This window comes from Mixophyes fleayi, chromosome 3, assembly GCF_038048845.1.
Source record: "Mixophyes fleayi isolate aMixFle1 chromosome 3, aMixFle1.hap1, whole genome shotgun sequence".
NCBI lineage: Eukaryota > Metazoa > Chordata > Amphibia > Anura > Limnodynastidae > Mixophyes > Mixophyes fleayi.
This window is the reverse complement of record NC_134404.1, coordinates 218,953,336-218,967,114: the sequence shown is the minus strand read 5'-3', so window position 1 is coordinate 218,967,114 and position 13,779 is coordinate 218,953,336. Positions and strand designations below refer to the sequence as shown.

The 13,779-nt window shown below is 37.6% G+C and overlaps 2 protein-coding genes across 3 annotated transcripts in view; one reads left to right on the top strand and one right to left on the bottom strand.

The window, feature by feature from the left end:
• The window catches only part of PCMT1 (protein-L-isoaspartate (D-aspartate) O-methyltransferase), a 34,653-nt gene extending 21,551 nt beyond the window's left edge, over window positions 1-13,102 (bottom strand). The window contains exons 1-2 of one of the 2 annotated variants that reach the window (XM_075203118.1): window positions 12,607-13,102; window positions 4,261-4,365 (exon numbers count right to left, since the gene is read on the bottom strand). In XM_075203118.1, coding sequence (XP_075059219.1) covers window positions 4,261-4,365; window positions 12,607-12,889 — 388 coding nt within the window. In that variant the 5' untranslated portion in view covers window positions 12,890-13,102. The remainder of the gene's footprint in view (window positions 1-4,260; window positions 4,366-12,606) is intronic. The other variant, XM_075203119.1, reaches the window with a different exon arrangement.
• The window catches only part of LRP11 (LDL receptor related protein 11), a 498,092-nt gene that overhangs the window by 106,294 nt on the left and 378,019 nt on the right, over window positions 1-13,779 (top strand). The gene's annotated exons all lie outside the window — the stretch shown is intronic.

Sequence of the window (13,779 nt, the reverse complement as noted above, 5' to 3'; positions counted from 1 at the left end):
ATAAGATCAGCCATGAATGCTGTAAATCAAGAATTTATTTAATGGCTGGGAAAATGTCTCCCAAACGGAGAGTCCAGGATGGATAGGATATCCAGATAACGACTAGTAAAAAGTATGAATAGATGACAATTCAATTGCTTTGCAAAGCACCAATGCGGAAGCCAGCTTGCTTGCCCAAGTTGTATCTACTGCTCGTGTTGAGTGGACACTGAAGATCTCTGGCACCTTACATTCCATTAATCTTGTATGCCTGTATAATCACGTATCTAAAACATCTCAAGGTGGGTTGTTTAGAAGAAGCATATCCTTTACTAGGTCCAGTCTAAGAGGATATGCGTAGAGTTGCTCTGTGTTTCTGAATTTCTGTGTCCTAGACACAAAGTTATCTCAATAAGTCCAGCGAGAGCAGTTTTTTTTCTTTCTTATGGCTGTGGACAAAAAGATGGCAGGTAAACTTCTTCATTAATGTGGAACAGTACCTTGGGGTTGAAATTCTGGATTGGCAATAAGTACTACTTTACACATATAGACATCAAAAAATGGCTTATTGTACCACAGTGTCTGCAATTCTCCAACACTGCGAGTAGATGAAAATGCCATCAGGAATATCACCTTCAGTGTCATCCATCTCAATAAAACCACTTTGCAGTGGTTGAAAAGGTGCTGACATCAGCATGTTTAGCACTAAAATAAGATCCCATGATGTCCACTTGAGGAAACCCAAACCTTCCTGTCAATAGCTGGAATACTTTCTAATGAAGGGAACATTCTCCTGGGTGAATCTGTTGTCGGCTGAGAATTACTTCAGGTTTCTCTCCACCCAGGACATAATCTTGGCTACCTTTACCATCAATATACAGCTTCTGGTACCTCCCTGTCAATTCATGAGAGCTACCTCCGTCCTGCTGTCTGAGGATATTCTGAGATTGTTTCCTGCTAGATGAAGATGAGAGCAGTGTGGAAAGAAGTTCACATAAATGTCTTGGAAATGAAAGTGTTGAAGACTTCTCGTTTCGTGAACAACAGATTGGCGCTACTTAGTCACTGAACGCAAGCTCCTCCAGATTGTGCTACTGGCGTCTATTAGTATCATCCATTATGGTTCCAAAAGTGATACTTCCCTTATCTTTAACTTTGGTCTTCACCTCACCAGAGGGGTTCTCTGTTGGCTTTTGACACAGTAATAACATGATGCAGAGAAGTTCTGGGAATCCATTTTCCTAGAAATTCCAGGTGGAGGTGTTGCATGCGCCATCTTGCCGATGGGAGAATCCCTATCGTGGAGGAAAACATCACCAACAACTGATGTTCATTTCTTACTGATGCTTAACAAGGAGTCTGTAGTTGACCTGCCTGATCTAGCAATCTTGATAAATCTTTCCTGTGACAATGACACTTTGCCCTGTATGGTGCCTCTCGGGACCCCCGGAACTGTATCTGCTGTGATGGGATCAGATTACTTTTTTACTTCACAATTCAGCCATGTTGTTCCATAAAATGATCATTTGAGTAGTCCTGCATCTGACAATGCCTTATGAATTCCCCGCCAGAAGGTGGTCGTCCAGATAAGGCCATGTATTGATTACAACTTTCCTCAATTCTGACAGCAGAGTGACTAGTGCCTTGTTCTTTGAATCAATGCAAGCCAGGCAAACAAACAAAGTGCTGGCCCATGACCCAGAATCTGAGAAACTTCCTGTGATGAACTGCAACAACGATATGATTATAGGAATCCTGAAGATCTATGGATGTGAGAAAGTCTCTTTTAATGGCCATGAGAATAGAATTCACAGACTATGTGGAAAGGTCAACTATGGACAAACTTGTTGAGCCCCTTCAAATCCAGAGCTATATGAAAAACCCCTGATGACGTTTTGACAAACAAGAGTGTAAAAGCCTGTGCGTGCCTTCTCGGCCTGCAGGGATAAAAGAAATTGTATGAATCTTTATAAATGTTTGCATAGAGTCTTGTAAAACTAACACTTCTGCCCTATTTGACAGGGCTCTGGACTGAATAAAAAAAAAGCTCTCTCTGCAATGTTTTGGAGTTTTCCAATTTGCCTAAAAGCACTGTTTGGAAATGATAGGCATATTGTTTTCATGGATGAATACTTAGGCCTCCCTGTCTTGTGGGAAGTTGTTAAACCTAATCACAGCCCCAGAGAACTTCTCTATAACAGAGTCTAACCTGTACCCAAAAAGCAGGGATCTCCAAATGGAAGATTGAACATCTGCTGCTCACAAGGGCAACCAATCAAAAAGATAGCCAGAGCCCCCTCCTATTCACGGATGCCGAGGTCACGGGTATTGCTAAAAAAAAAACAGTGGTATTCAAAGATGCACAAAAACTGTCTTTCTACATAATCCAAATGCTTTTTAAAGTTTGCTCTCTATCGCTTTCTCTGGCACATCTGTATAAAGTATTTCCCAATAATCAAAGTAATTTTGCCATTGAAATTCGGTGTAGCTCTGGCTTCAAAGTAATTCCAGAAACATTATTATGTTTTTTTAAGCAACTCTCCATCTTCCTATCCATGGGATCTCTGACGGGACCGCAACCTCAATAGGAATAGGTTCTGGATGACATACTATCTACATTGTGCGTCTAGTTTAGGGAACATATTCCATTTATGAGGTTCTTGTTACTAAAAATGACACAAAACAGCCTGCCCAATTTAAGTTGGGACGACCCTTATCTACTTATGCCCATTCCTTAAAAATCAGCCACCCATCCCTGTCTTTTTGTTCTACTGGTAAAAAAAAAGAAATAACTATTAGATTACCTGTCCAATTCTGTTTACTCTGACTGTTTACATCAAATAAAAAGTGTAAAAAACAAAACAAAATCAGTTCCTTTGCTGTCCAATGTACAAGGAAAATTAACTTTTAATACTTCTTAAGTCTTCAAAAAGGGATCTTTGCATTTCTGTGGAAGCCTGTTAGATCAGAAACGAATGCCATGAATTTGTAAATATACTTAAGCAAGCTTTCCACATTGTCCAGTTTTCCAGACGAAACATTCTAAGAGACTCTCTAAATTTACCTGGATTCCCCACTCGAGGAATCATCCACATCCACTGAGCTATCACATTTTGATACATCTTTAACTCTTTATGGGCATACAAATCTTCTGTAGTAACAAAATCCGCTTTCATTCAAGCTATAAATTCCTCCTTATTCTGCTCTGGTGGCAGATATAATCCCTTGGTTTATGAAAGGCATAGTGTGCGAAAAATTCCTTCCATTTCATCCATTAAATGTGTGTCACAAGTTCCCTACAGGATCTATAAGAGTACCAGTGCGGGTGCCCTTCAGCTCTTTGGAGTCGGATGCAGGCTCAATCTCAGTTCTGGGTCTAAAAGAAATACCGAAGGTCAATGCAAATTGTTTCCCAGAGGCAGGGACGATTAGAGGGGCTCTGTGACTAGTCCTCCATCTTTGTGCAGTACAACTTTTGATGTGGATGCATGGGTATAATTGCTGAGGATGGGAAATCTGTGCCAGATTCAAAACTGCTACACCAGACTGCTACTGGAGTTAGCACACTGGTGTTCCTGGGTAGCCAGCAGGATTCTCAGCTTGCAGCAGAGACTGGTGCATCACCAGAACCTTTAGAGAAGCCCCTTTCTACGGAAAAACAAACCACTACCTGCACTATTACTACAGACATGAAAAGACCCAGGGGAAGAGGATCAGCTACCTTATATACCATTCGGGGTGTTTTCTTGTAACTTGTCTCTACCTAAAATGTAAAGGGAATCTATTCAGAGTTATGGCTGCCATTGAGAACTGAAAAGAAAAGAAATCTTTTAAAATATTTATTTTAGATGCTATATAAAACTAAACACAGTATTTCCAGTTACAATCCTTTTTACAGGTCTCCCAGGAGTTTGAATTACAAGACCACATTACAAGTCAAGTGTGAAAGTACAGATAGGAAACCCAACATTTGTCAACTGTTTCTATGGGAAATTTAGATACCAGATCGTTTTTTTATCACAGAAAAAGACATTTTCAAAAAGAGCAAAACTGAATTTCCAGCATTACATGTTAACATTTTAGCAATATAAAAGTAATTCACATGCTAAACTACAGATAACTTCATCTTTTGTAAACTAATGTAATCAATTTACAATTAACATTTTTTAATCTGAAAATATAGTATCTAAAATAAGCAACTGACTCTAAATGCTGAAAATATAAAAATTACCAGAAAATACACATGAACTTTAATTTGAAAACAAAGAATTGCAGCGTTACCTATAGATTGTGGAGAGTCCATATACGGATTGCATTTTGCATAATGTTTGCGATCAGTTGCCAACATTACTTCAAACACTTTGTCTGACTTGATAATTCCATTTTCTGAAATAATTTTAGAAGAATTAAAGTGTTAGCGCTATGTTCCTTGGAAAAACATAATATGTATTAATAGAAGTCTGTAATACTGATGCCCAATTTCCTATTCATTACACTCTTAACCTTACAAAATGGATGAAATTAGGGGGAGGGGGGACTTTATACAGATAAAACAAAACAAAAAAACATAACTACAGGTACAAAAGCACTAGGCACTAAAATAATAAAATATTCTGGCTGGTCTTGTAGCTTTAAATACTAACAACTACAACAACTAATTGAGGTGAAAAATTAGTGTAAAATAATGATAATTATGCCTCATAAAAATACCAAATGCCCCCAATTATGGATTTAGCTTAGACTAAATAGAAATTACTATAAAATATATTATATACACACATATATATATATATATATATATATATATATATATATAAAAATATATATATTTACACACACACACACACACACACACACACATAGATACACAGACTCAGTGATCATATAGTTAGGAAGAAAGGGTCTCTGACACAAAGACCAACATCTCAGTGCTGTCAGTGGTTTTTTTTTTGGGAACAGTGGGAAATGTATATTTTCACAGCCTATTTTCCATTGCAAAAATGTCCATGGTATTAACTGTAATTTAGCATTTGATTATGATACTTATGCTGCACTCTCAAATAGCTGGAGTAATCTCTGCTCACCACACTTGCATAGCTGTTGAAGGGGGTGCAAGTTGGAAGACCAATCAGAAGCTGCAATTTCTTTGATATCATGGAGATTGTGGCATCACACAGCCCCAGTTTATGCCAGGTCTCTTAGACAAGCCATGGAAAAAATAGTTGAATGAAGCAGTCCAAGGGGTTGTGGTGATTAATGCAGAGGATAAGATGAATTGTACACACTAACTGGTAGTGCTGCTTTAAGGAAGCAATCAATTTATCATATAAAATATACTGATATAAATCGGCAATACTGCTAGCAACAGGATACAGGATATAATTGCCAAGAAGAAAAATTTAAAAAGGACTCAAGTGTTTTGGCATGTGTGTGTGGGCAGCTGGAATAACACAGGCTTTCAGAAACTTAGGTCAAGCAACTACTGAGGGGGATGTTTGAAACACAGCTGGAATGCGCACAGTAAGCTAGTTCTCCACAGCTTTATCCAGGCATCCTAACATGCATAAGGTATCAAAAGATAATTCTTAGTGCAATTTTGTGGGCAAGTTATACATATTTTATGAACAAAGTGGTTAGTATAAATAGTTTATAATACTTCTAAAAGCTGCACTTTTAGGAGTATTTTATGCATGCCAAAAATCAGTGAAGGCCTTGTGTAAAAATAATTATATATGAATAACATGGTCTTTACATTTCATCTAATGTTGGAGTATATCTAAGGATTCCAGCAATATGTCAAAATGTGAATTACAGTAAAAATCAAGAGATGGAACAATCAACTCCTCAATTTTGAAATTATAAACTCATTAACTACAAGAGGCTGTGCAGGTAGAGCGGACACCTAGAAACTCAAGCTCACTTTTCATCTAGTTTTTTTTAGTGCACAGAAAACACAATGTACGAATATTAGTATAGAATTGTTGTCCCCTATTTTTCTTATTCCAGCAGCAGTCTAACTTTCTTTTTGACACAGAAATAGTTAAGGTGTGGCTGACAAGGGTGAAATCACTTTTTGCTACAGATCGTCATCTCCAGCATGTCTATGTGTCCCCAGTTTTGAAGTGGATGGAGGCAGAACACTAGTAGATCAATGGGATATTCACAGCAGCACGTATTATACTAGAGAAGTGTGCCGGTCTAATGGTAAGCTGTGAGCTGCCCACTTGTGTGGTACTCTAAGTGAGCACAAGGAATGGAAGTTGTAATCTAAGGTTCCTGTGAAACTGATACAAGAATTATGCAATTGCAAACTCAACATACAGCTTGTTTTTTATTCAAAATGATATCCTTTAATAGATTTACAAAAAATTGTTTTATTCATTTTCGGCAATTTTAAAATGATCACCTTCTAGAACAGTGATAGACAACAGACGGCTGGATGCGCCCCTTCACCATTCTATCCGCTGTCACCAATTCATCCCTGCTTTTTGCTCTCTCACTTCTTTCCTCTGCTTTATGCACCATCTGCCCCAGCTCTTATACTTTGCTTTATGCCTTGCTACTTAAACTGTAGCCCCAGCTCTTATTCTAAAATTAGAGAGTCATGCATACGGCTCTTTGAAGGGTTCCAGGATACCCATTACTGTTCTAGAAGCAATGAGAACTATACATTTTATTTTGCATTGTGCAAAATGTAACTTTAGCTTAAGTCCTATCCCAATGAATGTAAAGGCATGTTAGAGCTCTGACTACTTTCTTTTTAACACTGCACTACCATCAACTACAGAAATATTTCTAATGTGGTGACTTCACTATAAGAAGCCCTAATCTCCAGGACTATGCTAGGCTGCATGATTAAATACATTTCTTCTCTATTAACCTGAACCATGTGTTTGGGGAGTTTCCTTTAATAGTTAACGATACAGAATCACAAAAAGAGTTAGCACATAAAAGCATCACATACAAAAACATTGAAAGAAAAACCTGTTAAACAGTGGACATAATTAATGTACTTTAACATCTTTTTAAAACCTATGCAGCACAGCCTTAAAAACAAGTTGAGCACTTGTGTTTTAAACCCCATGTGTACAAGGCCAAGCACACACAAAATGTTCAACAACAGGCAATCATTTTCAAAGTATACATGCTGTTATACTGTAGCATTACTGCACATTAAACAGATTTGTGGAATGGCAGACAATTCAATTACAAGCAGTGACAGAAGTTCAAAATTGCATTATCATACTTTTTTACAAAATGTAATACACTGCCTGTTAAATGTCAAAATACATGGTTGACTCTACTAAGAAAACTGTAATAGTTCAAAGTATGCTCTTAATATGAAGAGTAAAAAAAGCATTAACACAATAGGAGTTTACACATTGCATACATTGTTGGCACCTTTCATGCCTTCTTTCCATACTCCGTACAGAACACATTGTTCTAACACACATTAGTATACAATGCTAAAAATAACATTACACTGTACATTGAATGTGAATAACATTATCAAACTCGTTAAACATTATGTTTTGGAACTAATATTGAGTGATATCTAAACAACATTATACATTTACAGTCATTTTCATTGCTGTCAACAAAGTTTAAACTAGTCTTTGGTAGCTTGCCCCCACTGAATGTGGTGCAGACTGTATTCTTCAATCCATATTCAAATGGAGTAAGATGTCAAATCAAAGTTTAAAACACAACAATGTTCCAGTTTAGCAAGAGAAACAGAGACTGTTAAAAAGGGCGTGGTGCGTCTTAGCTATCTTGATAATACTGGCACGGACTATATGCGCATAAATGAGAGCGAATAAAAAAATATATACTCACCATCAAATAGACACAGAGCATTTCTGATCCGACTTTGACTTGGCTCCTATCAATTGTGACCACAGAAAATACCGCCACAGGGTCATTCCACATCAAATCAACTCAATATTAGAAAAAATTCTACCTTACATTCTCTAATTTCAATTAAATTTAGTATAATAAATGCTGCTATGTGTGTAAATAAAACCCCCAAATATTAAGCTGATATGTGCACTTGTTTTGAAGTTATACACCTTTGCACTTTAACAAAAAACTTGCTTCTAAAGTTTGTTTTTTTTTTAATTTCATTTGTAGCTCACCGGATTGAGCTAAAGAATTGGGCAAGGTCTCATTTTAAACCTCTTTTTATGGGCTTTCATATGATATATAACAGCATCATGTTTCAATACAAATAAAAAAGTTTCAAAACAAAATCTTGAATTTCTCCAAAAGCCATATTTTATTTTATTTATTTTTTTAAAAAAAAAAACATCTCAAAAATTGTTCATACTATTGTTAATAAATCCCCAAACTTTTATTTTGGTTCATTATGGGATCATCTGCTACAAGAGCTTTAAATTTTGAGTGATTCATGAAAATTGCATTTATTGAGAAAATTAACAAAACAATATTTTTTCATTTCATTAGAGGAATGCACGTTCCTCTTCAGGTGTGCTTGGGATCAAGATTTTACAGTGTGAGTGCCTACTCACACTCCTGCGCAGGCGTGTAAACTTCTGTGCAGGAGAAGTGTTGAATAGGTCCGCTTTTACAGGGACAGTTTAGGTGGGCTTTAATTAGTGAAGAAAAGCACCTTGGTCACTAATTTAAGCCCACCCAAACCTTACCTGACCTTGGACCTTTTGTGTCACATTTGAAAAAGCCGAGTGTTTAATTACAGTGGAGTATCAGACTGTGAGAATGTGTCAATCAGGTGAGCTACAAATGTTATTTAAAAAAACGTTAACACAAAGTTTTTTGTTAAAAAAGTGCAACTTTAAAGTTGTATAACTTCAAAACCACTGCACATATTGGCTTAAGATTTGGGGGGTTCGCTATGTTAAGTGATGTAAATTCCAAATGGTGGCATTTTCTGTGTTCACAATTGATAGAAGCCGAGTCGAAACAGAGTCGGAAATGATTTGTGTCTATTTGTTGGCAAGTCTATTTTTTTTTTTTAATGTCTCTCTCATAGTGTTCCCAGTTTTATGTAGATATAGTCAGTGTTTGTTTTATCAGACTTGAAATGGTGACTACCACCAGTTAAAAACAGACACAAGAACATGAGTTGAACTAATTATTGCAAATATATATTTTACACATCCATGCTAATTAGATGCGTTAATTAAAAAAATCTAAATATTTTTTAGAATCGGTTATTACCAGTTCACTACCAAGTATCAATCAAGATTCATTTCTATCGATTCTTTCATGTGTACTTTTATGAATGAGTAAAGAATTCTCTTCTTTAGGTGCAGTAGAATGAATACCCTTTTGGAGATATTTCAAATTATTAAGAAGCTGTTGTGTTTAAATATTACTTCAAAAACACATTTCAATGTATATTCTTATTTGCTTTCCCTAGAGGTAAAGTGTTAGACTGTGCAGCACAGTGGCTCATTAGTTAGTCACTTCTGCCTCACAATACTAGAGTTATGAGATTGATTCCTGACCATGGCCTTATCTGTGTGGAGTTTGTATGTTCTCCCTCTGGTTAGTCTCTGTTGGTCTGTATGTATGTTAGGGAATTTAGACTGTAAGCTTCAATGGGGCAGGGCATATGAGTGAGTTCTCTGTACAGTGCTGCGAAATTAGTGGTGCTATATGATGACCATATATCTACTGGTTTAATTACATGCATTTTATTAGCCATTTTAAATGCTAGTAAAAACACTAGGGTGATACTACCATTGTTTCTAGTATCAGCATGTCCATTATTGCTTTTACCAGCATTGCAGCATCATTCTATGCGTCCTAGTTTTTAGAAAACAAATCATGGTGGCAGTCTGGAGGAATCTCCAAATGCTATCAAACTTATGTTAAAAACATTTGCATCTAACATGTATTTTTACTTCCACTGAAAGAAAAACACACCTATACAACACCAGTGGGTACACTGAAGGTGTTTTACAGTTTATATAAACAAATCTAGTCAGCATGCAAGCTGTAGGTAAACAAAGCTACAGAATCTGAGGGATTTAAGTGTTGCAAGACTCAATTTATATTTGATGTATTTAGAGTCTCTTCATGAGTTAGCTCTTCTGGAATATTTAATTAGTACAGAGGTAACAAAAACTTGATGTGTCATTTGAATTGGGGACTGTTTCTCTTGCAATCAGTATTTACTGCTACTTCCCATATATACTTTTAAATGACTGATCTTTTTATTCTCTCAGGATACAGCCATATCTTTGCATACAATTTCCAAAAGGGCCACTCCATCTGAAATCTATTCAAAGACCCTTATCTTCACCAATGCCAAGACCAATGGGTAAACGTATGAACATGCGGGTTCTTCAACACCCGCGTGTTCGGCGATTAAATTTCAAGCAGCGCTGCCTTGTAAAGGGAAACTTCCCTTTACAATGCAGCGCCGCTTGAAATTTAATCACCGAACACGCGGGTGTTGAAGAACCCGCATGTTCATACATTTACCCCCAAGTGTCCTAGGCTAATATTAACCCTAATCGTAACGCTATCCCTTAGGTTGGATTATTAAGGCGGCTAGTCCTGGAACTGCTTCTTTAAAACCGGAAATACAAACAACAGGCTTTGCTACTTTGTGAATACATTGTCCACTATGACCAACGAATGTAACAATTTATTATACAGGGCGATTCAAAAGTCGCAGTACACCCTTTTATTTCAAAAACTCTACAGGAAATTGGGAAACCTGAATACTCCAGTATGGTATGGGTGACGTGGTCTATCTTTTACGGTATGTACCAAACATGGGCGCCATCTTGAAATCGGCCCAATTCCTGTAGAGTTTTTGAAATAAAAGGGTGTACTGCGACTTTTGAATCACCCTGTATATTGAAAGTGTCACAGGAATTTGACACGTTGCAGAAGGTAGATAAAATACAAATACATACATAATAACAATTACTATTTTTACAAATGGTAATTTTCAAAGTGAGGAAGGAGTAAGAATCTGCTTATGTCTGCAAACCCCTGCTGAGGTGGGCTTTTGTCATACACAAAGGGCGGAATTCAATTTCCCCCCAGATTAGCACCCTATTACCTCTCTCACTATTACGGTAAAATCAGCCCGGCTTTCTGCTCGCAGGTCAGGGACCTGTGAGCAAAAAAACGGCGTTGAAATTACCATAATAACGGTATTTAACCGTACTATTACCATAATAAAGGTAATAGCGTGCAGGCAAGTTACTTTTTACAGTAATGCGGCCAATTGAATTCCCCACTCAGTGTGTTGTCCACCAACAATTTAGTTCTGGCTAGAGCAAGAAGATTATTATCACAATGGGACACACATTTAGGGTATCCACCAGATTGGGTGGAATGCTGGATCCCTGGTACGTAACAGTCTGCATTAATGTTCAACATGCAAAGTTTTCAGTTTTGGATGGGATTGGCCTTTAAATCTGTTATTAAACTATACATTCTAACAATACCTGCTATATAAAACCTATTTGACTGAAAATACAATCACCCCTAGCTTAGGTTATATTAACATTATATATGAACATTGTTTCATATGAAAGGTACTTGATACCACAATCATATGGTACCGGTTTCAAAGGAGCCTCATTACTTCATGCTGTTAATGTTTAAATGTTCAGACTGACTACAAATTGGCATGGCCCCTTCTCTATGCAAACTTGCCTACATATGGATGTGCAAGAGTTGGCTGAGCTGTACTAATATGAGCTGCTGTTAACATTCTAATACTCAAATTAGGCACAGGTTGTTCTAACCTCATTTTCTGCTTATTCTTTTGTCCCCAGATTTAAATAATTAGCGTTGGTAGATGTTCTGACTTTAGTCAAACACACCTAAAAATGCATGTCATATCCATCTATGTTTATTATGAATGTAGTAGGTTAATTTGGCCATATCTATCACATTAATTCCACTTATACACACTCACATTACAATTTATGTATGTTTAGGCATTTTAAAGCAACCATAACATAATCTAAAGGTGATTATTAAGGGCATGGATATGAAAGCAGCATGATGACAATGTGACTTGTTTAATATGTTGCACTGTGCACAAATATGGTATAAGTGTAATAAAAAATTCCTGCATATATGCTTTGACATCAGATCAGCATTGTTGCAATTACAAGAAAGATAAAACTGTACATTTATGGTACAGTAAAAGGTGTTGTGGTGCAAATATCAGAGAATCTTAAGTTCTGCACAATTGACTCAGTTTTTTTTTAACCCTTACTGAAAAGCATAAAATTATAAAAGAAAAGACAGTTACAGTGTGATCTCCTGGTGATTTGATCTTCTGTCATGGTAATTAATACCTTTACATTTTGTAGCACCTAAAGTATGTGACATGCATCAACTATATGTGCAAGGAATACTTTATAATAGAGCATTTATGACAGCTTGTTTTTCATTGCATGTAACACAAGCCTTGTGTGTTGCAATTGTAAATCATGTATGCTTATTAAACACAAATCATTCAAGAACAGCAATACATAAGAACCAATGGCTGCAATAAATGTCATGTCACTGTGCACGTCTATCAGTACAGTAGTACGATACTGACAGGGTACTTCTGCGACTGAATACGTGCAGTTATCTCAATCATCTGACTGCCCCTCGCACACTCACTGCGCAGGTTGCCGACCAGCTCGGCATGGCTGGCTCCCCCTGACTTCCAGGCCATGACTGCACACAGCGCACGGAGCAGGTACTCTGCTGCTTTCAGCGCGGCGACTGCGCCCAGCAGTTTGCCCAGGAAACCCAACACCTCCAGCCAGGAGACGTCATCCGCTGGCCCGCCGGGGGAGGAGTAGGCGGGGCCACGCACAGGCTCAGGGCCGTGGGGGAGACGGGTGACCACGCCCAACGCTGTCACACACGACGCATTGTCGACTACGCCGAGCGCGGGCATTGACTCGGGTTATAATCTACGCACGCGCTAGGCGGCGACGGCTGGTTATGTTGACTGATGGTGGCTATCGCTTGTCCGCCAGCAGAACATCTTCTCAGTGTTTACAATATCAGTATGTGTGGCGCTCTCCCTGCATTAGGCATTCACTGCGAGCGGCCATAGGGCTATTATTATTTCCTTCTTCGGGTGTAGTGCTGGCTGTCAGGGCGCGAACAGTAGACGACGTGCTGCAGTGTGAAGAGCACTGCACTTCTCTGCGTGTCACCAAGCACCTCCCTCCACTGGTGGGCCGGCTTGCTGCATACACGTTTTGTCTGCAGCTGTTTCATGTAGCATAATATTGAACAAGTGTAACCTTAAATCGGTTATAGTTTTAACTGAAAACGATAGTAAAGTGAATGATTGGTTAATTGCATAATTTCCTCAACGTGTAAACTAATAATTCAGTAGTAAATTATACTAAAAGAACATGGAGGTCTTCATCAACATCAACATTTATTTATATAGCGCCAGCAAATTCAGTAGCGCTTTACAATTGGAAACAAACATTGATAAAACAATACTGGGTAATACATACAGACAGAGAAGTAAGATAACCCTGCTCGCAAGTTTACAATCTATAGGGCAATAAACTGGTTTTGTAAAAATAAGTCACACTTTTGGAACAACGATGCTGAAATTACCTCTTTATTCATACTCAAGCTACTTATTCATGTTTCAACTTTTTATTCAGAAAACTTTTTAATTTTAAAGGATTAAATCAAGTTGCTTCACTGATTAGATTAATACTAAAGAGCAGTGCTTTTTTTGTAAAATAAAAAAAAAGGTGACGTGAGTTAACTCCTACCTCCTCCTGGTTGGCTGGCAAGGCTGCAGTCCAGATGACTGAT